The 25,000-nt window shown below is 35.5% G+C and overlaps 1 protein-coding gene across 2 annotated transcripts in view; it reads right to left on the reverse strand.

The window, feature by feature from the left end:
• The window catches only part of LOC133635174 (adhesion G-protein coupled receptor D2), a 273,122-nt gene that overhangs the window by 225,940 nt on the left and 22,182 nt on the right, over window positions 1-25,000 (reverse strand). For both annotated transcript variants that reach the window (XM_062028051.1, XM_062028050.1), the window contains exons 6-12: window positions 13,965-14,174; window positions 12,313-12,386; window positions 11,951-12,226; window positions 9,491-9,602; window positions 9,149-9,286; window positions 8,956-9,058; window positions 6,082-6,193 (exon numbers count right to left, since the gene is read on the reverse strand). In XM_062028051.1, coding sequence (XP_061884035.1) covers window positions 6,082-6,193; window positions 8,956-9,058; window positions 9,149-9,286; window positions 9,491-9,602; window positions 11,951-12,226; window positions 12,313-12,386; window positions 13,965-14,174 — 1,025 coding nt within the window. The remainder of the gene's footprint in view (window positions 1-6,081; window positions 6,194-8,955; window positions 9,059-9,148; window positions 9,287-9,490; window positions 9,603-11,950; window positions 12,227-12,312; window positions 12,387-13,964; window positions 14,175-25,000) is intronic.

A 25,000-nucleotide genomic window follows, 5' to 3' on the forward strand; every position in this document is an offset into this window, starting at 1 on the left:
AGTGCACTAAAATCATGTGGGGTTTTTTGTGTTTTTTTACATATGTAGTATCATCTACAAAGATACAAAGAATTGCTATTGCGACATCTAGTGGACACATTTAGAACAGCAGTTTCTTTCATTCAAAAATTTCGGCTCCTTTTTATACTTAGCAAACTCATCTCGCGGGCCGGATAAAACCTGTTCGCGGGTCTGATCCGGCCCGCGGGCCGTACGTTTGACACCCCTGCCCTAAAGGGACATGGGTAAAAAAAATGTTTAGATATGTATCCCGCGCGCACGCAAAAGTTTCTCGTGTGCACGAGATATGTACTGTATCACGTGCGCACAAGAAAGCATTGGATGCGTGCGGATGGTTTGAGGTGTGTGTGAAAATGCCAGTTCAGGAGTTAATTCGGCTGTATTTCCAACTAGGACTTTCCCCCATGTGTGTTGTGGCAAAATGTGAATGCCTGCCAAAAATGTATTTCCTTCGCGGGGGCGCGCAGCGCTCGCTGAACCTGCATTTTTGGCTTGGTGTGTCCACAGCGGATTACTAGGTGTAAAACAAACACTGTATCTTCCTGATTATTGTAATTATTGTGTTTGACATTATTTAAGACTTTATCGTGCCCGGAAAAGGACAGTTTGCCTCTTCTGTGGCATTAATAAGATTTAAAGGTCTATTGTTAGTCCGAAGTTGATGTGATAAAACCTCTTTCTTGTTTGGAAGATACATACAATTGTTAGTGTTATTTATTCTTGCACATAATAAATATGTACAACGTTTTTGGATGTATTCATTTATGTAAAATGGTCATTAAATGTAATATTGCCTAACAAAAAGTGATTTGACGTAATATTTTGATATTTACACACGCGTATTTTACCAAAATACCCTTATGAGCATTACATATATCAAAATCAAGTACACTGTTTACTTGTTGAAATACCCTTTTTAGAGCAAATATCTACCCAAATGGCCACTTTGTTGCTGCAAAAAATTTATTTCAAGTAATATTTTGATATTGACACATCTTATCTCTGCATATTCTACTAGAATACTCTTATTAACATTACATATATATAAATCAAGTACTTACTGTACTGTTTACTTGTAGGAATACCCTTTACAAAGCTAAAATATACCAAAACAACCACTTTGCTGCTGCCAAAAATTAATTTCAAGTAATATTTTGATACTGACACATCTCATCTTTGCATATTTTACTAGAATACCTTTATGAGCATTACATATATCCAAATCAAGTACCTACTGTACTGTTTACTTATTGAAAACTATCTTGTGCGCACGAGATACATATCTAAAAAAAAATAATAATAATTTTAAAAAATTAAAAATCCATATGTCCCTTTAGGGGCTCCGTACATATTTTTTGTGTTTGCCATGTAAATTAAACAAGGTTTTCCTTGACAAACATAAGAAAATATTGTTTTAAATAATAAAAACTTACAATCTGTGAATAGATTGGAAGTTGATCTAGAGCAGTGATTCTCAAACTGTGGTATGCGGGCTCCATCTAGTGATTTCAAACTGTGTAATGTTATAGTGGCCAAAATATTAAATATACTTAAATGGTAAATGGGTTATACTTGTATAGGGCTTTTCTACCTTCAAGGTACTCAAAGTGCTTTGACACTATGTCCACATTCACCCATTCACACACACATTCACACACTAATGGCGGGAGCTGCCATGCAAGGCCCTAACCACAACCCATCAGGGGCAAGGGTGAAGTGTCTTGCTCAAGGACACGGCGAGGTTAGTAGAAGGTGGGGATCGAACCAGGAACCATCAGGTTGCTGGCACGGCCACTCTCCCAAACGTACCACGCCATCCCAAATGTCAAATAAAACCTCTGACTTGTTGTAATGAATACTTAGGCCTACTACGCTACTGCATTTTGATGTTGATCATTATGGTGGTACTTGGAACGCCAAGTGTTTTTTGAGGTGGTACTTGGTGAAGAAAGTTTGAGAACAACCTAGAAAAAGTAAAAATAATATACACTACCGTTCAAAAGTTTGGGGTCACATTGAAATGTCCTTATTTTTGAAGGAAAAGCACTGTACTTTTCAATGAAGATAACTTTAAACTAGTCTTAACTTGAAAGAAATACACTCTATACATTGCTAATGTGGTAAAAGACTATTCAAGCTGCAAATGTCTGGTTTTTGGTGCAATATCTACATAGGTGTATAGAGGCCCATTTCCAGCAACTATCACTCCAGTGTTCTAATGGTACAATGTGTTTGCTCATTGGCTCAAAAGGCTAATTGATGATTAGAAAACCCTTGTGCAATCATGTTCACACATCTGAAAACAGTTTAGCTCGTTACAGAAGCTACAAAACTGACCTTCCTTTGAGCAGATTGAGTTTCTCAGTGGCCTAGTGGTTAGAGTGTCCGCCCTGTGATCGGTAGGTTGTGAGTTCAAACCCTGGCCGAGTGATACCAAAGACTATAAAAAATGGGAGCCATTACCTCCCTGCTTGGCACTCAGCATTAAGGGTTGGAAATGGGGGTTAAATCCCCAAAATGATTCCCGGGCGCGGCACCGCTGCTGCCCACTGCTCCCCTCACCTCCCAGGGGGTGATCAAGGGGATGGGTCAAATGCAGAGGAGAAATTTCATCACACCTAGTGTGTGTGACAATCATTGGTACTTTAACTTTAACTTTAACTTTTAACTTTAACTTTTAACTTTTAACTTTTAACTTTTAACTTTAACTTCTGGATCATCACATTTGTGGGGTCAATTAAACGCTCAAAATGGCCAGAAAAAGAGAACTTTCATCTGAAACTCGACAGTCTATTCTTGTTCTTAGAAATGAAGGCTATTCCACAAAATTCTTTGGGTGACCCCAAACTTTTGAACAGTAGTATATATTAATACTTTTATTAGTGGGGGCCCTTTTGGAAACCCAAGACCTTTAGTCAGATTTTTTTCTTTAACTGTAATTGTTCAAAAGACAATAATGAACCAAAAGCTTTGTTTTTATTATTTTTTATGCAATTAAGGCTCCAATTACTGTACTTCACATCAAGTATTCCGCTTTGAGTATTTTTGGGGGGAAATATTAAAGTTCAAGTTCAAGTTAAAGTCACAATGATAGTCACATGGGGTGAAATTATCCTCTGCATTTGACCCAGCCCCATGTACACCCCCTGGGAGGTGAGGGGGGCAGTGAGCAGCAGCGGTGGCCGCGCTCGGGAATCATTTTGGTGATTGAACCCCCAATTCCAACCCTTGATGCTGAATGCCAAGCAGGGAGGTAATGGGTCCCATTTTTATAGTCTTTGTTCCGCCCGATTGTAGCTGAGATAGGCTCCAGCGCCCCCCGCGACCCCAAAAGGGACAAGCGGTAGAAAATGGATGGATGGATGGGTATGACTCGGCCGGGGTTTAACCTCACGACCTTCCAGTCTCAGGGCGGACACTCTAACCACAAGGCCACTGAGCAGAAATATTGCATATTTTGTGTTTTTGTCACAAAAAACAGGGGTTTCTTTGACAAAAAAAAGGGCATAAAACGTAATAAATATTTAAAATGTAAGTCAACAGATCTGTAGTTGAGCTATAGGTAGTTGTCAGAATAATTGTATACAAGTTATCACACAACTTGTTTTCCCATGAGTTCAGGTTGCCCTGCGAGAAGACAAAAGCGATCTTTGATCTTATCAAGCAAAAGACCTACCGCTTGTAAACCTCCACTGTGTGCGATGGTATGCGACGTGGTGGTGTCGGTTTCTTTGATCTATTGGACAGCCACAGGAAGGACCCGAAATCGACAAGCAGATAGGGGGCAAACCTGACACCGCTCCAAGCACCTTTTTGTTTGAACTGTTTATGACCCAATGCAGCAGCTGTTTATGGCCCCTCCCCTTAGAAGCAGCTGCAGCTATGTAATCAGAAAATGCCCAAATAAATGAGGAGGCGTGCGGAACCCTTTCCTCCGAGCGTGGGGCGACATTGTACGAGGGTGCAAGTGCACGCGCTCTCCTCGAGAGCTAAATTGAATCCTGTCTCTGTTTGATTCCTTGCTTCTTGTCTTTGTTTAATAAATAGTTCGGTGTTTGAACCTGACAGTAGTTAAGTGTTGAAAGTAGGGATGTCCGATAATGGCTTTTTGTCGATATCCGATATTCCGATATTGTCCAACTCTTTAATTACCGATACCGATATCAACCGATACCGATATCAACCGATACCGATATCAACCGATACCGATATATACAGTCGTGGAATTAACACATTATTATGCCTAATTTGGACAACCAGGTATGGTGAAGATAATATCCTTTTTAAAAAAAATTATAAAATAAAATAAGATAAATAAATTAAAAACATTTTCTTGAATAAAAAAGAAAGTAAAACAATATAAAAACTGTTACATTGAAACTAGTAATTAATGAAAATGAGTAAAATGAACTGTTAAAGGTTAGTACTATTAGTGGACCAGCAGCACGCACAATCATGTGTGCTTACGGACTGTATCCCTTGCAGAATGTATTGATATATAATGTAGGAACCAGAATATTAATAACAGAAAGAAACAACCCTTTTGTGTGAATGAGTGTGAATGGGGGAGGGGGTTTTTTTTGGGTTGGTGCACTAATTGTAAGTGTATCTTGTGTTTTTTATGTTGATTTAATTTAAAGAAGAAAAAAAAACAAAAAAACAACGATACCGATCATTTCCGATATTAAATTTTTAAGCATTTATCGGCCGATAATATCGGCAGGCCGATATTATCGGACATGCCGATATTATCGGACATCTCTAGTTGAAAGTAAAAAAAAAATTAATTTATGACTTCTTTTTAACACCTTAAAGACCCATTTGGGTCCCCGGGACTTTAAACACTCACCAAAATTGACGTAAGCCCTAAGTTTTAGGACAGTGGCTCTCAAACGTCTCTCACTAAGTACCACCTCAGAGAACACTTGGCTGTCCAAGTACCGCCATAATGACCAATATTAAAATACAGTCGCATAGTAGGCCTAAATATTAATTAAAAACAAGGCAGGGGGTTCTATTTAACAAGTATATTTTATATTTTTTGGCCACTGTAACATTACACACGGTTTGAATAGTAACACCGTGTTTGAATATTTAATGAAGTGATTCTTTGGCGTACCACTAGATGTGGAATTGACCACGTACCAAAGTTTGAGAATCACACTGGTTTAGAATATAAAGTATAAAGTAGGGATGTCCGATACCTGCCGATACTATCGGCCGATAAATGCTTTAAAATGTGATATCGGATATTATCGGTATCGGTTTCTTAATTATCGGTATTGTTTCAGAAAGTAAAATGTATGACTTTTTAAATGCCTCTGTGAACACGGACGTAGGAAGAAGTACAGAGCGTCAATAAAGGCCTTTATGTGCCGGCCCCGTCACATAAAGTATGCCGTTTATGACACATACACGCAAGTGAATGCAATTCATACTTGGTCAACAGCCATACAGGTCACACTGAGGGTAGCCGTGTAAACAATTTTAACACTGTTACAAATATGCGCCACACTGTGAACCCACACCAAACAAGAATGGCAAACACATTTCGGGAGAACATCCGCACCATAACACAACATAAACACAACAGAACAAATGCCCAGAATCCCTTGCAGTACTAACTCTTCCGGGATGCTACAATATAACATCTCTAGTATAAAGTATTGGTTTAGAAAATAGCTTTTTGAAGAAAAAAAATGTTTCAGTGAGCGGCCATAAATAGAAACATTTTGGACAACCCTGGTCTAGTTCATACATACTATATTACATACTATTATAGTACAGTGGAACCTCGATTTACGAACATTATTGGGTCTTAACAGGATTCGTAAATTGAAAAGTTTGTTCAGTCAAACAAATTTCTCCGTTAGAAACAATGTATATATGAATAATGGGTTCCTACCTGGACAGAAGTCCATTTTTGTCTGCAGGCGGAACACAAAATGAAGGAATGTTCGTACACAGAGACATGGTTCTAAAAGTTCGCAAATTGAGGGGTTGGTAAATCGAGGTACCACTGTATATGTGATATATATTATTATCAGGAAAACACGGTACCACGTGTGTTAAGCCCAGCTTGTACTTGACAGCAACAGGGATGGTTTGGGCCTTGGTCGCATCGCGGACGGTAGCAGATATGACAGCAGAAGCCAGGTGACCGCGGAGGGTTCTGGAAAAAGGAGACAACCGGTGTTAACGTTTGTTTTGTAGCACACAGGCACGTTTGACATCTTTGTAAGTCTGTATGACGAGAAACCCAATGAATAAATCACATTTGCATATTCAAACCGTTACGTCATCATGGGGACTCTCGTCTTTTCGGGTAAAATCCCGGGACATTTGTGCTCTATTTTTGTAAATAATTTTGGTTGCGTTACTCAAAATGGAATTACTTTTCCTAAGTGAGATTTTGTTCATTTTTAATCTTTTTCATAGGTCAAGGAAAGGGATAAATTGCATTTACGTTATATATATTGGTACATTAGTACAGTGTTTTTCAACCTTTTCTGTGCCGAGGCACATTTTTTTCATTTAAAAAATCCTGAGGCACAACGCCAGCAAAAAACATTAAAAAAATAAAATGTATTATTATTATTATTATTATTATTACTGTCACATCACGCTGTGACTTATTTGGAGTTTTTTGCTGTTTTCCTGTGTGTAGTGTTTTAGTTCTTTGTTGTTGACTGTCATGTCATGTACGGATGTACTTTGTGGACACCGTCTGCTGCTCCACACGCTGTAAGTCTTTGCTGTCGTCCAGCATTCTGTTTTTGTTTACTTTGCAGCCAGTTCAGTTTTAGCTTCGTTCAGCATAGCCTTCCCTAAGCTTCAATGCCTTTTTTTAGCGGCACTCGCCTTTTGTTTATTTTTGGTTTAAGCGTTAGATACCTTTTTACCTGCACGCTGCCTCCCGCATATTGTGATCGCGACAAACCGTGTTCCCGACATCTACAAAGCAATTAGCTACCTGCTGCCACCTACTGATATGGAAGAGTACTACACGGTTACAGCACAGACACTCAACAACGGCACATTTGCGGATTATAATTACCGGTTTGCAAAAAAAAAAGTTTAACCCAATTAGGTGAAATTACATGATCTCCCACGGCACACCAGATTGTATCTCACGGTACACCAGTGTGCCGCGGCACAGTGGTTGAAAAGCACTGCATTAGTAGGTGTGTGATCAATGATTCGCCTCCACTACTTTGACTAAACATTCTAAAGATCCTTTTATCATATACAGGGGTCCACAAACTTTTGACTCGGGGGGCCGCATTGGGTTAAAACATTTTGGCGGGGGCCGGGTTGTATACATACATATATACATATATATATATATATATATATATATATATATATATATATATATATATATATATATATATATATATATATATATATATATATATATATATATATACATACATATGTATATATACATATATATATACATATATATATATATATATACATACATATATATACATACATACATACATATATATACATACATATATATATATATACATACATATGTATATATACATATATATATACATATATATATATATATATACATACATATATATACATACATACATACATATATATACATACATATATATACATACATACATACATATATATATACATACATACATATATATACATACATACATACATATATATACATACATACATACATATACATACATACACATATATACATACACATATATATATATATATATATATATATATACATACACATATATATATATATATATATATATATATATATATATATATATATATATATATATATATATATATATATATATTCCTCGCGCACTAATTGACTAAAAAGAGCGCGGAATTGCCGATGATGTCACGTTATCGATGGGAAAATAACATTTTAGACAATATGATTTGCCTGAGCCGGGAGGAGACACAGAGAGTAGCAAGCGGTAAAAAATGGATTAAAAAGGACAGATTTTTTTTTTTAAATGTAATTTAAAAAAAAGAAAACTTTTTTTTTTTGTTCCTGCGGGCCGGATTTTGGACGCCGGCGGGCCTTATCCGGCCCGCGGGCCGTAGTTTGGGGACCCCTGATCATATAGAACATTGATTCTCAAACTGGGGTACGTGTACTATTAGTGGTACATGGGCTCCATCTAGTGGTGCGGCAAAGACTCACTTGATTAAAGTATTGTGTTTTTTTGTTGTTGTTTTTCAAACGCAGTGTTACTGTTCAAACCATGTGTAATGTTACAGTGGCCAAAGATATTCAATATTTACATTTTATATTCAAAAAGGTAATGAATGACAATAAAATCTAATAAAACAATTAATCGTGAGACAGCGCTAATTATTAATGGTTTTCCTCATAAATTTAATTACTATAAAAGATCCAGTAAATAACTACACTTAAAAACAAACAAAAAATAGATTTGACGGTTAAAAAACTGGCAGCTGAGTTGCCAAAATTTTACTGTAAACTGTTTTACTGGTTTTTTTACACTGCATTGCTGTAAATAGAGCAACGATACTACTTTTTTTTTACGGTAAAATTCTGGCAACGCAACTCCTACAATCTTTGTTTTTATAGTGCATTGATTCTCAAACTGTGCTACGGGTACCACGAGTGGTATGTAGACTCCGTCTAGTGGTACGCCAAATAATCACTTGATTAAAGTACAGTGTTTTATTTTCCTATATTCAAACACAGTGGTACTGTTCAAACTGTGTCTAATGTTAAATATACTCGTTAAATAAAACATCTGCCTGGTTTTTAATGAACACTTGGGCCTACTACGCTACTGTATTTTGATGTTTGTCATTATGTTGGAGAGCCAAGTTTTTTCTGAGGTGATGCTTGGTGGAAAAAAAGTATAGAAGCTGGTATAGAAGCAATAGAATTCAAACCTTTGTACTTTCTCTTGTTTACTCAGAGATTGCTCTGGTGGAGCAGATAAAATCTCAATCAGGTGCCTGTAGTGAGTGTGAATAAACATCACATCCTTATGTCCTGGGGTGGGGGGGAAACAGAGAAGGTTTCCAAATGACCCTTCCGGATTGTTCTTGTTGTTAAGATTCTGTCCCTGCAAATTGTTCCTACCCAGTTTCCGAATCCTCTGCAGCTCCGAGTCCGGGATGAGCAGCTCATCCCGATCATTTCCACTGGCGCCCATGTCAGACGGTTTAAATGATTGACAGCAGCTTTCTTCCGACAGCCTGTGGCTCCTGATGAACACATCTGGCCATTCAGACATCAGAGGCCCCGCAGCAAAAAGAAAACGCAGTAAAATAACCACATCCAGAGTGAAAACCAATGATTTCAATCTGACCACATACGTACGTTATTTATTCATCAGGGCAATGTACAATACTTTCTTTAAACTTAAACCCTACGATTGTCTGTTCTATTGTATTATCTGACCCATTTTAGGTTGTTTCATACCGATATTCTTGGTGGAAAGTGAGAATCCTCTTCCCTCGGAGGACAACATGTCTGCCAGAGTCTCAGTGAGCTTGTCGATGCTGTTGATAATAGTAAACGGTCCCACGCTGATCTGTTGAAGAAATTCAAATGGACATGTGAGGCCACAGTTTTGTCATCATACCAAGCTGCCATAACCATTAGAGCAGGGGTCCCCAAAACCTTTTGACTCAGGGGCCGCATTGGGTTAAAAAAATGTGTCCGAGGGCCGGGCTATACATACTGTATGTATATATTACACTATATTGCCAAAAGTATTTGGCCACCTGCCTTAACTCACATATGAACTTGAAGTGCCATCCCATGGAATTGTCCAAAATGTTTTGGTATCCTGGAGCATTCAAAGTTCCTTTCACTGGAACTAAGGGGCCAAGCCCAACTCCTGAAAAACCAACCCCACACCTTAATTCCTCCTCCACCAAATTTCACACTCGGCACAATGCAGTCCGAAATGTAGCGTTCTCCTGGCAACCTCCAAACCCAGACTGGTCCATCAGATTGCCAGATGGAAGAGTGTGACTCATCAGTCCAGAGAAGGCGTCTCCACTGCTCTAGAGTCCAGTGGCGACGTGCTTTACACCACTGCATCCGACTCTTTGCATTGGACTTGGTGATGTATGGCTTAGATGCAGCTGTTCAGCCATGGAAACCCATTCTATGAAGCTCTCTGCGTACTGCATGTGGGCTAATTGGAAGGTCACATGAAGTTTGGAGCTGTGTAGCAACTGACTGTGCAGAAAGTCTTTGCACTATGCACTTCAGCATCCGCTGACCCCTCTCTGTCAGTTTACTTGGTGGCTGAGTTGCTGTTGTTCCCAAACTCTTCACTTTTCTAATAATAAAGTGACTTTAGAATATTTAGGAGCGAGGAAATTTCACGACTGGATTTGTTGCACAGGTGGCATCCTATGACAGTTCCACGCTGGAAATCACTGAGAGCGGCCCATTCTTTCACAAATGTTTGTAGAAACAGTCTCCATGACTAAGTGCTTGATTTTATACACCGGGCCAAGTGATTAGGACACCTGATTCTCATCATTTGGATGGGTGGCCAAATACTTTTGGCAATGTAGTGTATATTGCAAGCGCGATGATGTCACGTTATCATTGGGAAAATGCATTTTTAGACAATATGATTTGCCTGAGTGGCTAGGAGACACCGAGAGTAACAAGTGGTAGAAAATGGATTAGAAAGGACAGATTTTTAAAATAATAATAAAAAAAATAATTTTAAAAATGTAGGGGTTTTTTTGTTTCGTTTTTTTAACTTGGGACTTCCCGCGGGCCAAATTTTGGACGCTGGCGAGCCGGATCCCGCCCCTCAGAGATGCCGCACCACCGCAGGTGCACCCACACAACACAGGTGGGCGCTAATTTCCCCCCGCATAACTCACCTCTGTGAAAAAGCCTTTTGTTTTTCGTCAAAACATTAGGATTTCACAATTTATTTGACTGACCTTGAACACACCACAGTTGTGTGCTTTGAGACAAAATTCAATGTATGTATAGCTGCCACAAAAATATTTTTCACTTCTTCTTTTATTTAATCTTTGTTCCCAAATACTGATGCTGCGTGTATGGGGCGCCGAATGTAAAAAATTCAAAGCACACTTTTCTAGCTGATCCATCCATCCATCCATTTTCTACCGCTTATTCCCTTCGGGGTCGCGGGGGGCGCTGGAGCCTATCTTTGTATTTTAAATATTTAGCTCACTTTTCTCACATTTAGCTCACTTTTCTTTTAATTTATTTAACAATTACATTTAGATTTAACATTTATATTGAACTTGTATATTTAACATTAGATTTAGAGTCACTTAGTCACACTTAGATTAAATATTTGAATATAATATTTAGTTTCAACATTTACAAAATGTATTATTTAGATTGAACATTTACATTTAAATTCAACATAACATTCAATATTTAGATTGAACATTTATATTCAACATTTGGATTTAACATTTAGATTCCATATTCACCTTTAGATTTAGAGATAACATTTAGATTCAACATTTAGATTTATATTCAACATTAATATTTAGAATTTAGATTTACCATTTAGCGAATGCAGCTGGGATAGGTTCCATCATCATAATCCGATTTTGGCTGTTATCACACTGATATTAATATTAGATCGGGACACCCCTAAATATTTTTTACTCTTCATCCTTGTAACCCCCCGTAATAAATTATTTCTAAACAAGCCACTGGTTTCAACTTAAACAATAAATCTAGTCCTTAATGGACCAGATGCTGTGGGATCTGAGCCAAGGATGTCGTTGTGGCTTGTGCAGCCCTTTGAGACACTTGTGATTAAGTGCTATATAAATGAACTTTGATTGATTGATTAATTGATCGATCAGGTGGAAGAATGTCATCGTACAGCTTCTCCTAACTTGTTTAAGCGTCACCTCTCACCCCATCGTCTGTCAGTCCCATCCACTGCTGAGCCGTGTGCGGCTCCAGCATCACACTGGCCATCTTCACGTAATCCGTAGCGATGGACACCATCGCCTCTGCTGCATTCGCTCTGGCTGCGTGTCCACCAGCCAAGTCCACCTCCACCCTTTGAGAGAGGAAGTGGACGTCAGTGGACGTGAGGACATTGGAGCCGCTAGTCTCCACTATGTGCAGGGCCGCCCGGGTCAGCTGATGCAGGAAGAGGAGGTCCCCGTCCCAGTCGGTACTCTGCTCCTTCATCAACCCAAACAAAAGATCGGTGAATTCATCCGGACGTAGTTTGGATCTTCTTATGCATGAACGTCAACCACAAGACTCACAGGTCTGGCTAAGGGTTCCAGTATCAGTACGCGGAAGAACGCCGTCTTTGGGAAACTCCCAGCATCCAGCACTTCTAAAACCACAAACAAGAATCACATTAGTGCAATTTGTGACGTTGTATCAAAATGCTTGCTATACAAAAGTAGCATTTGACATCTAGAACAGTGCTTTTCAGAGCCTGAGGACTCTGCTCAGCAGCTTGAAAAAAATAGAGAAAAAAATCAAACCTGGTCGGCTGACATGAGCTATGTTAAAAGATAAGTGGATCAATGTAAAAGGATTTCTACACAAAGACTAGACTAGACTAGACTAGACTAGACTTCCTTTTTATTGTCATTCAAATTTGAACTTTACAGCACAGATGAGAACGAAATTTCGTTACATAAGCTCATGGTAGTGCAGGATAAAAAAAGCAATAAGGTGCATATATAAATAAATAAATATATATAAATAATATATATATAATATATATATATATAAAATAAATAAATATATATAAATATATATAAATACATAAATAAATAAATAAATAGCATATATTTATATAGGTGCATATATAAATAAATAAATAAATAAATATATATAAATAATATATAAATATATATATAAACTAAATAAATACATATAAATATATATAAATAAATAATTACTGTACAGATAAATGACGATACAAACCTGTGTGAAGTTGGGCCCCCATTTATCGTTGTAAATATTAAAATAACACTGACATTCGTTTGTGTTGTAAAATGTTTTGTTTGCGCCGTTACGGTTTTAATTCTAAAATACATTTTCTGACTAGTGACATCAACCTTTACAATCTCCCCACACTTGTCCAAAAATGCAAAATGTTTTTGTTTATTATAATTTTTATGTTATTAATGTGTTATTATTCATGACCAGTCAAAATCTACCCAAACTTGTCACATTTGTTTGTGAAGTTTGTGCCGCAAATATGTTTTGTCTAGCTGTTATAGTTTTTATGTTATCAACGTATTATTATTCATAACCAGCTCCCCAAACGTATGTGCTGCAAAATATTTCTGTCTGTTATAGTTTTTATGTTGTTAATGTTTTATGATTCATAACTAGCCTCCCCACCTTGTCATAATCACCCTAAACGTGTCCCATTCTTTTGGTGATACGATTGTGCTGGTTTGTGCTGCAAAAATAAATAAATAATAATAATAATAATAATAATAATTTAAAAAAGTAAAAAATTTAATTAATTTTATTTTATTTTTTTTTAATATATATATATATACAGTATATACACACACACACACACACATATATACACATATATATATATATATATATATATATATATATATATATATATATATATATATATATATATATATATATATATATATATATATATATATACACACATATACATATTCTCACATATACTTATATACACACACACACATATATATATATATATATATATATATATATATATATATATATATATATATATATATATATATATATATGTGTGTGTATATGGTTTTGGACTACAGTAGTACTATGTGTGCATTGATGAATAAGGAATAAGTGGAGGGGAGTCTCGCTGTCCCACACTTTGAAAACAAGCTCCTATATCTTCCCAAAGCCTTTTTTATCACCATCCACTGCTATCACACACCTTTCCTCAACTGGCAGACGGCTCCTCTGTAAGCGTCACACTTGTCCAAGCTCACACTGTCAGAGGCGGGGTCGTAAACGCCACATTCTTCGCCGGGCTCAGCGCTGTCCACAATCTCCACCGAGAAGTTCTTGAAGATCGTCTGATTCTGCAAGCCGTTTCCCTCCAAGATGGAGTCCAAAAACGAGGGATCAAAGACTGAGATGTTACCTTTTAGAAAATAAAAGCATAGTGTTATTTGTTAACGCCGTGAAGTGAATTATATTTATGTAGCGCTTTTCTCTAGTGACTCAAGGCGCTTTACATAGTGAAAGCCATTATCTAAGTTACATTTAAACCAGTGTGGGTGGCACTGGGACAGGTGGGTAAATAATCTTGCCCAAGGACACAACAGCAGTGACGAGGATGGTGGAAGCGGGGATCAAACCTGGAACCCTCAAGTTGCTGGCACGGCCGCTCGACCATTTGAGCCACGCAGTCCCACGTAGACTAACATGAACCAGAAAATCCTTGACACCTTTCCAAATTTCTCAACATATTGTCAATTTTTAAAGATGCCCCTTTAATCTGTTTTTTTTTTCCGTAAAAAAAAAAAAAAAAAAATACTCAGTAATTTAAAAGTGTGATTAATGTGATTTTAAAAAAATATATATTATTTGACAGCATGTGATTTAAAAAAATATATATATTATTTGACAGCACTAATGTAAAAATGCCATGATTCTCAATAACAGTTTGGACTTTGTTCACTATCTTTTATCATTTTGTATAATTTCCTGTTCAGCGCTTTTATTTTTGTTCCACTTCCTGTTTGCCTCTATGTTGCAACACTTCATATCTCGTTACTAGAGCGCTGGTTCCATCTCCTGTTTCCTAATTGACAATCAGGATTCACATCTGTCTTCAGGGTCACACCTGGTTAAATTACGTGACAGATTTTTTTATAATTTCCTGTCCAGCGATTTTATTTTTGTTCCACTTCCTGTGTACGTCTATGTTTCAACACTTCACTCTTGTAGGTGCACTGGTACACTCACCTGTTTCCTGATTGATAATCAGGATTCACATCTGTCTTCAGGTTATTACATGACAGCATAGACTTTGTTTGCTATTTTTTTATATTTTTTTATAATTTCCTGCCCAGTGCTTTTATTTTTGTTCCACTTCCTGTTTGTCTCTATGTTTCAACACTTCACTTATTGTTGGTACGCTGGTTCCCTCATCTGTTTCCTGATTGACGATCAGGATTCACACTTGTCTTTCGGGCCGCCCCTGGCTAAATTGGGGGCCAAAGCAGAATTTATATTTTTACAAAGTTTTTTCATACTTTTTTATTTATGTCAAACTACCTTTATATTTTTTTAATCAAACTCGAATTTAATTGAATGCATTTTCTGTAGAAAATTGTAAGAAACTGTATATTTTTTGTAATAAATTATAGGAAACTGTCTGAAAGGCCAATTCTATGGGGAAAAAAAGTGTAGGAAATTGTAAGAAACTGTAGGAAATAGTAAGGAAAAAAGTGTAGGAAATTAAAATAAATTGTACACAATGTTAATTTAATAAATTGTAAAAAAAAAAAAAATTGTAAGGAATTGTCAGAAACCGTATGAAGTTGTAAGAAATTGTAAAAGAAAATTTTAAGAAATTTTAGGAAACTGTATGAAATTGTAAGGAATTGTAGAAAAATTATTTAGGAAATTGTAAGAAACTGTACGAAATTATAAAAATATAAATTGTAAGAAATTGTAGGAAATTTATTTAGGAAATCATAAGAAACTATGAAATTGTAAAAATATAAATTGTAAGAAATTTTAGGAAACTGTATGAAATTGTAAGAAATTGTAGAAAAATTATTTAGGAAATTGTAAGAAACTGTATGAAATTGTAAAAATATAAATTGAAAGAAATTGTTGGAAAATAATTTAGGAAATTGAAGAAACTGTATGAAATTGTAAAAATATAAATTGTAAGAAATTGTAGGAAAATTATTTAGGAAATCGTAAGAAACTGTATGAAATTGTAAAAATATAAATTGTAAGAAATTTTAGGAAACTGTATGAAATCATAAGAAATTGTAGAAAAAATATTTAGGAAATTGTAAGAAACTGTACGAAATTATAAAAATATAAATTGTAAGAAATTGTAGGAAAATTATTTAGGAAATCGTAAGAAACTATGAAATTGTAAAAAATATAAATTGTAAGACATTTTAGGAAACTGTATGAAATTGTAAGAAATTGTAGAAAAATTATTTAGGAAATTGTAAGAAACTGTATGAAATTGTAAAAATATAAATTGTAAGAAATTGTAGGAAAATAATTTAGGAAATCATAAGAAACTGTATGAAATTGTAAAAATATAAATTGTAAGAAATTGTAGGAAAATTATTTAGGAAATCGTAAGAAACTGTATGAAATTGTAAAAAATATAAATTGTAAGAAATTTTAGGAAATTGTATGAAATCGTAAGAAATTGTACAAAAATTATTTAGGAAATTTTAAGAAACTGTATGAAATTGTAAAATTATAAATTGTAGGAAATTGTAGGAAAATTATTTAGGAAATCGTAAGAAACTATGAAATTGTAAAAATATAAATTGTAAGAAATTGTAGGAAACTGAATGAAATTGTAAGAAATTGTAGAAAAATTATTTAGCAAATTGTAAGAAACTGTATGAAATTGTAAAAATATAAATTGTAAGAAATTGTAGGAAAATAATTTAGGAAATCGTAAGAAACTGTATGAAATTGTAAAAATATAAATTGTAAGAAATTGTAGGAAAATTATTTAGGAAATCGTAAGAAACTGTATGAAATTGTAAAAAATATAAATTGTAAGAAATTTTAGGAAATTGTATGAAATCGTAAGAAATTGTAGAAAAATTATTTAGGAAATTTTAAGAAACTGTATGAAATTGTAAAATTATAAATTGTAAGAAATTGTAGGAAAATTATTTAGGAAATCGTAAGAAACTATGAAATTGTAAAAATATAAATTGTAAGAAATTGTAGGAAACTGAATGAAATTGTAAGAAATTATTTTTAAAAAATAGTCAGAAGTGTAGGAAATTATAAGGAACTGTACGATATGGTAAGACATTGTTGAACAAATAAAGAAATTATTCAATAATTTGTGTTTTTAGTGTAAAATAATAAATGTAACATAATGAAAACATAAATATGAGTTAAGGAAGGGAAGCAGAAAGAGGCTAAAGGCTCTGTCATACTTTAATTGACATTATACATGCGCTGCTTCACGCAAAACTGGGCCCCCACAGATTTTGGGTCCCTATGCAGTGTGAGTTTTGTCTATAGGGAGGAGCAGCCCCGCCGGTTCCTGGTTGTCAATTAGGAGGCTTCCTCTGCCAGACGACTCTGAATCGTTCTGCCACTAAGTTGCATGTTGGCTGGTGGTGTGACCCCAATATGCAGAGAAGGCAGGCAAACATAAATCTTATTAGGAACAACCAAGGGAGCACCAGCGTGGTCGAAGCAGTGGACCACAGGTGAATGAAGCAAGGTAGCAACAAAAATTGATCCAGCATCGTCAATAAGAAGCCTCCTGATTGACCACCAGGGACAGGTTTGTATCCTACTTGTAAATAAAGAAACAAGTGAGCCAAACGGCACTCGAACAAGGGGTGTAACATGGATGCAAACTGGAAGGGGAACGAAAATAAGAGCGCTGGACAGGAAATTGCACAAAACTCGGGAAATTTGCAGACAAAGTCCAAAGTGTCATGTTGGATCATGACAACATGAATTTAACCAGCAGTGTAAAATCAGGGAAGTATGCTGACAATCAGTCTTACATTGGGAAGGTGACATAAACAAATATTCCAAATAGCTTCTGTTGTCTGGGAAGATTTTGGAATGCGGTAAGGAAACATTTTGTCCAATCATCCAGAAAAACATGATCACTGATGTTAGTGAGTGAGCACAGTGGCTCACGTCTCCGGTCTAAGTCGTCCCAAAGGTTTTCAGGGTCATGCGCAAGTTCTTCCACATGAAAGTCATCCAAGCTCGGTTTTATGGACTTGCTTTGTGCACCTGGGCACAGTCATGCTGGAAGAGAGAAGGGCCTTCCCCAAAGTGCTCTCGCAAAGTGGAAACATACAACGTAGAATCAAGGGGCCAACTGACTATGACGTAGGTTTCAACATATTTATTTGTATACAGTAAACCTATGGGGCTACATTAAATACATTGTTGCATAATTACTTAAATGTGTCATTAATTATTATAATTGGAATGGAATACAAAACTGTTTTAGCAATTGTGTCATTGTTTTTTTTTTTTGGAAAAGCACACTTGATTAATTATTTCAATATTTTGTGATTTAATCATTTAATTAATTATTTATTTCATTATTTAACTATTTCATCATTTAATTATTTATTTCATTATTTAATTATTTAAACTACTGATTGTCAATTATCTATTGTTTTCAAAAAAAATTTATGATTTACTTAATTTTTCATGAATCTTATCCGTCAAAACAATTTCATGAAATAATGAGATGTATAATAGTAAATAATCAATTACATTGCAAAACAATTCATTAAACCATTAAATAAATCAAATCATGAAATAATTAAATCAATAATTCATTACAAATTATTAAATCATTAATTAAATTCTTAAATAATTTAATCAAGTATTTCATAATTTGTACAAGAAATAATGAAATCAATAATTCTATAAATGAATAAATTAATTAAATAATTTAATAACTTAATTAATCATGCAATCATTTAATTAAAACAATGGATACATGGATGGCAATCACATTAAATGATTACATTAATTAAATTATTTGATACCTTAATTATTTAATCACTTAATAAATTACTGATTTTATTATTTAATGTACAAATAATTAAATAATGAATTCAATTATCAAGAATGATTAAATGATTAAATCATATATTACATTACTAAATCATTTAATTATTATAATCATTTAATTCATTATTGATTTCATTATTTCATAAATTAAGTATTAAATGATTACATTTATTTGTACTTGTACTGACACATTAATTAACACATTTATGTATTCAATTACAATTATAATTGATTAATTACACATTTAAGGAATTTTATATATATGCACATATATATATATATATATAATATTTATTTAAGCTTCCAATAAAAACCCTTGTTTATCGATGTTAATTGCTAACTGATAACTTAATTTCCATGAAGTAAGAATCATAGTTAGAGCGTAAAAAATGGTTTACGACATTTTTTAAATGCGTTTTTTTTTTTTACATTATGAGAGCCCTCTAGACATGATATAGCACCAATATAGCCAGTAAGTTTATTCCAATATAGTAGACATTAATAACAGAAAATACATATTTATAAAGGTGTGCATTAAAACTTGCAAACTTGATAACGCACGCAAAACTGATCTACTATGCTTGTGTACTGAGGTTTGCGTCTCTTAAATGAGCAAAAAAAGGCAAACCATGTGGCGTGTCCGTAATCATGTATATGCAGAACATATGCTGCTTATTAAGACGTCAACAATACTGGGAGGGGTAGATGCAAATATAATCACTTAGCACACGCAATGTGATTTATCAAGACTGAAACGGCTTTGCGGCCGCAGTTTTTGCCCTGATATTTAGCATGTTTGCATGTGCGCGCAAACTGGCACAGTTACGCACAAACGTTGTAAAAAGACCAATGATACAGAGAAAATTCTCCGTCTGAGTGCGTGTCAACATATTTGAATCATCAGAAATAATAAATATTACACATACGCTTTAAAAACGTAGCCATGGTTTTTTATCTCCTCCACTTCTTCAGTTGGTAAACATAAGGTAAAGTCCAAAGAGAGTAATTGTATTGTTCCTCTACGGAAAAGTGCTTAAAGTCACTTAAAGTCTTTTCAGTTCCAGCTGCCCATGAGTGGAACGCTTTCCCTCAGAACTTCAGAGAAATGATGTCATACAATGTGTTTAAAAACCCATGGCTCATAACACATCAAACATGTCATCATTCATTCATAAGATTGATGGTTTATGTTGCTGCTCCTAAGCCAACTGTGCTGCCACTTGTGTCTTTGCACATTTATATAGAGACCTGTCTGCACTACAGTTTGTTTTGTATGTACATAGTGTTTTTAACATGATTTCTAAAAGGATGTCTATTGTATTGCTCTTTCTTTATTGTACTGTTTTTAGGTAGACAATGGTGAGATCTGCGCAGGGACAACAGATGAAAAATAGCCTTTTTGGCTAATTTTGGTGCATTTGCAGCAATTTTGATCGATATACACTGTCCCTGTCTAATAAACCAATAAATAAATCACCAAAATTAAAATAAATGGAATCGTTTTGGTATCTGCTGGCATTTTTTCATACTATAGCTCCTATGTATATATATATATATATATATATATATATATATATATATATATATATATATATATATATATATATATATATCCATCCATCCATCCATCTTCTTCCACTTATCCGAGGTCGGGTCGCGGGGGAAGCAGCCTAAGCAGGGAAGCCCAGACTTCCCTCTCCCCAACCATTTCGTCCGGCTCCTCCCGGGGGATCCCAAGGCTTTTCCAGGCCAGCCGGGAGACATAGTCTTCCCAACGTGTCCTGGGTCTTCCCCGTGGCCTCCTGCCGGTCGGACGTGCCCGAAACACCTCCCTAGGGAGGCGTCCGGGTGGCATCCTGACCAGATGCCCGAACCACCTCATCTAGCTCCTCCTGATGTGGAGGAGCAGCGGCTTTAGTTTGAGCTCCTCCCAGATGGCAGAGCTTCTCACCCTATCTCCACCCGGCTGAGGAAACTAATTTTGGCCGCTTGCACCCGTGATCTTGTCCTTTCGGTCATAACCCTAAGCTCATGACCATAGGCTCGACCGGTAAATTGAGAGCTTTGCCTTCCGGCTCAGCTCCTTCTTCACCACAACGGATCGATACAGCGTCCGCATTACTGAAGACGCCGCACCGATCCGCCTGTCGACCTCACGATCCAATCTTCCCTCACTCGTGAACAAGACTCCGAGGTACTTGAACTCCTCCACTTGGGGCAGGGTCTCCTCCCCAACCCGGAGATGGCACTCCATCCTTTTCCGGGCGAGAACCATGGACTCGGACTTGAAGGTGCTGATTCCCATCCCAGTCGCTTCACACTCGGCTGCGAACCGATCCAGTGAGAGCTGAAGATCTTGGCCAGATGAAGCCATCAGGACCACATCATCTGCAAAAAGCAGAGACGTAATCCTGCAGCCACCAAACCGGATCCCCTCAACGCCTTGACTGCGCCTAGAAATTCTATCCATAAAAGTTATGAACAGAATCGGTGACAAAGGGCAGCCTTGGCAGAGTCCAACCCTCACTGGAAACGGGTCCGACTTACTGCCGGCAATGCGGACCAAGCTCTGACACTGATCATATGTCCTGCAACATGCTGAAAATAGATGATGTTGTTTCTTGACCATAAGGCCCTCTAGAGGGCCGCCAACAAAATATCTGTTTTTCCAGTGGTACTCGGTTGTATTACACTTTTCCACCACTTGTGGCGGTAATGACAATATCAAACAAGCAGAAGAAGTCTGGAGCTAAAGTCATAAAGAAATGTTTCTTAAGCGCATAAATTATGACTAAAATGGTGGAGCTGTATTTTTTTTATCTGCACAAAAATGAAAGTTTATTAATGAAATATGTATATTAACATTGTATTATTATACAACTTTATTATTATTATTATTATTATTATTATAATTATTATAATTATATAACTATATATATATATATATATATATATATATATATATATATATATATATATATATATATATATATATATATATATATATATATATATATATATATATATATATATATACTACCGTTCAAAAGTTTGGGGTCACATTGAAATGTCCTTATTTTTGAAGGAAAAGCACTGTACTTTTCAATGAAGATAACTTTAAACTAGTCTTAACTTTAAAGAAATACACTCTATACATTGCTAATGTGGAAAATGACTATTCTAGCTGCAAATGTCTGGTTTTTGGTGCAATATCTACATAGGTGTATAGAGGCCCATTTCCAGCAACTATCACTCCAGTGTTCTAATAGTACAATGTGTTTGCTCATTGGCTCAGAAGGCTAATTGATGATTAGAAAACCCTTGTGCAATCATGTTCACACATCTGAAAACAGTTTAGCTTGTTACAGAAGCTACAAAACTGACCTTCCTTTGAGCAGATTGAGTTTCTGGAGCATCACATTTGTGGGGTCAATTAAACGCTCAAAATGGCCAGAAAAAGAGAACTTTCATCTGAAACTCGACAGTCTATTCTTGTTCTTAGAAATGAAGGCTATTCCACAAAATTGTTTGGGTGACCCCAAACTTTTGAACGGTAGTGTACATATATATATTATCAAACATTTAGTTAGAATTTTTTTATTTTAGCGCTGTGTAATTGTGTGTAAATGTATACGTGTACAAAGTCCTTTGCTTTGCAATATACTGTATTTCATTAGTATTTATTTTTGTAATCAGTCTGACCTATACCTTGACAATAATATTGGTGATTAACGCGAGCTTTCATATCGTTTGACAACGTTGAAACTTCAAGTAGGTTGGGTATAAATATTGAGTATGATTAAAAGCAAGAGGAAAAATACTAATTTAATGTTAAGATTTGAATGTAGTGGAAACGTTGGGCCTCGAGGTCAAAAAGGTTAGGAAGAGAGCTTTTATATGGCCCAGAAAAGGTGGACCAGATTCCAGTTGTGTGCGGCATGTTCTATAACATACTAAAACACCACAGGTTGCAGTAAATGAGTGTCTCCATGGTGACAGCAAAACTTAGTTGAAATAGTGCCGTCTGCACCACTTTTGCACTTGTTATCAATTGTACATTAGCAGATCATCTGCACCACGTCCACTAATAATACACACAATGTTACAGCTTGCACACACTATTTAGTAGGGCTGCGAATCTTTGGGTGTCCCACGATTCGATTCAATATCGATTCTTGGGGTCACGATTCGATTATAAATCGATTTATTTTTTTATTTTTTTTCGATTCAACGCAATTCTCGATTCAAAAACGATATTTTTCCGATTCCAAACGATTCTCTATTCATTCAATACATAGGATTTCAGCAGGATCTACCCCAGTCTGCTGACATGCAAGCAGAGTAGTAGAATTTTGTAAAAAGCTTGTATAATTGTAAAGGACAATGTTTTATCAACTGATTGCAATAATGTAAATGTGTTTTAACTATTAAATGAACCAAAAATATGACTTATTTTATCTTTGTGAAAATATTGGACACAGTGTGTTGTCAAGCTTATGAGATGCGATGCAAGTGTAAGCCACTGTGACACTATTGTTCTTTTTTTTTTTTATATAAATGTCTAATGATAATGTCAATGAGGGATTTTTAATCACTGCTATGTTGAAATTGTAACTAATATTGATACTGTTGTTGATAATATTCATTTTTGTTTCACTACTTTTGTGTTTGTGTCTCCTCTCAATTGCTCTGTTTATTGCTGTTCTGAGTGTTGCTGTTCTGAGTGTTGCTGGGTTGTTGGTTTTGGAATTGGATTGCATTGTTATGGTATTGCTGTGTATTGTTTTGTTGGATTGATTAATTTAAAAAAATATATATATATTAAAAAAAGAAAAAAAAGAAAATCCATTTTTGAAAAATGAGAATGGCGATTTGAATTCGAATCGATTTTTTCCCACACCCCTACTATTTAGCGCCTGTTATTTAGGATCTTAGCAGATCAGGTCCATACTGGACTGACTCTAGTAGCCATGGTCTCTTGTAGTGGCCAATTCTACTGTATAACAGACATTTTTACTTAATGTAGTCATTTCTATGCTGGGAAATGCTTAATTTTGGCAAAAGTATGTAGAATGGCCTTAAAAAATATAGATAAACTGTAAAAGAGTGAAGATGCAAACTTTGAAGCTCGACATTACAAACACTTGCATTCCTATAACTGAAAAGAAAAAGCCGATTGTTCTTAGTGTTTTTTCCAAAAAGCAACAACTTGAAGTAGTTTAAGGAGTGCAAATGTGTTCCTCCATGTTCAGTTACAGTAGGAGGAGACTCTCAACACCCACAGGGGACCATGATGTCAGAATGGGACAGAGTTTGTTTTGCAGGGTGGATTAGGAGTGATGTCAGTCAGGAAACATTTACGAGAACTGTAAGGAGCTTGAACCAGGTTGAGCGGAGAAGGAAATGTGAGGCAACAGCTCGTTTTTTACGAGACCACAAAGCCATTAAACACTAACAATTAGCCTGCCTTGTTGTGTTTTAGTGCAAAATAAAGGTTTCCAGAGCAGGGCAGCAATCTCCTGGTCTGTTGCTACTGCCAGTTTAAAACAGGATAGGGAAAGACGTTAATGTACTATTGTTAGCAATTAGCACGCTAGCTGCTTCTCCAGGATATGAGCAGAATCACTGTGAGTACTTCAAAGTGAGGTAATCAATAACGGATTCATACATTAATCAAAATATTAAACGATAATAATAACCGTCGGGAGTTTAACCGCAGCTTATTATTACAGGATACCGGAGGGTTTCCCCAAGAGCAGGGGTTCTTAAAAATGTTTACCTCGGGGCCCAACTTTTCCACTACAGAGGAGCCCAAGGCCCACTCAAATATTAACACTAAATTAGTAATCTTACTCTTGATTTTATTTTTTTTTTTCAACAATTTGTATCATTTCAACAAAATAAAACACAACAATAATACAGTTCCAATTCCAAACCAAACCCGGCCCAGCAACATTCCGAATAGCAATCAACAGAGTAATTGAAGTAATTACTCTTGATTTTAATCCTATTAAAAAATTACATTGCTAAAATAAAAATGTTTAAATTATAAAACAAAAATACATTCTACTGTGTGTGTGTATGTGTATGTATATATACATACATATATATATATATATATATATATATATATATATATATATATATATATATATATATATATATATATATATACACATACATATA

Source organism: Entelurus aequoreus, linkage group LG19 (genome assembly GCF_033978785.1).
Source record: "Entelurus aequoreus isolate RoL-2023_Sb linkage group LG19, RoL_Eaeq_v1.1, whole genome shotgun sequence".
Taxonomy (NCBI): domain Eukaryota; kingdom Metazoa; phylum Chordata; class Actinopteri; order Syngnathiformes; family Syngnathidae; genus Entelurus; species Entelurus aequoreus.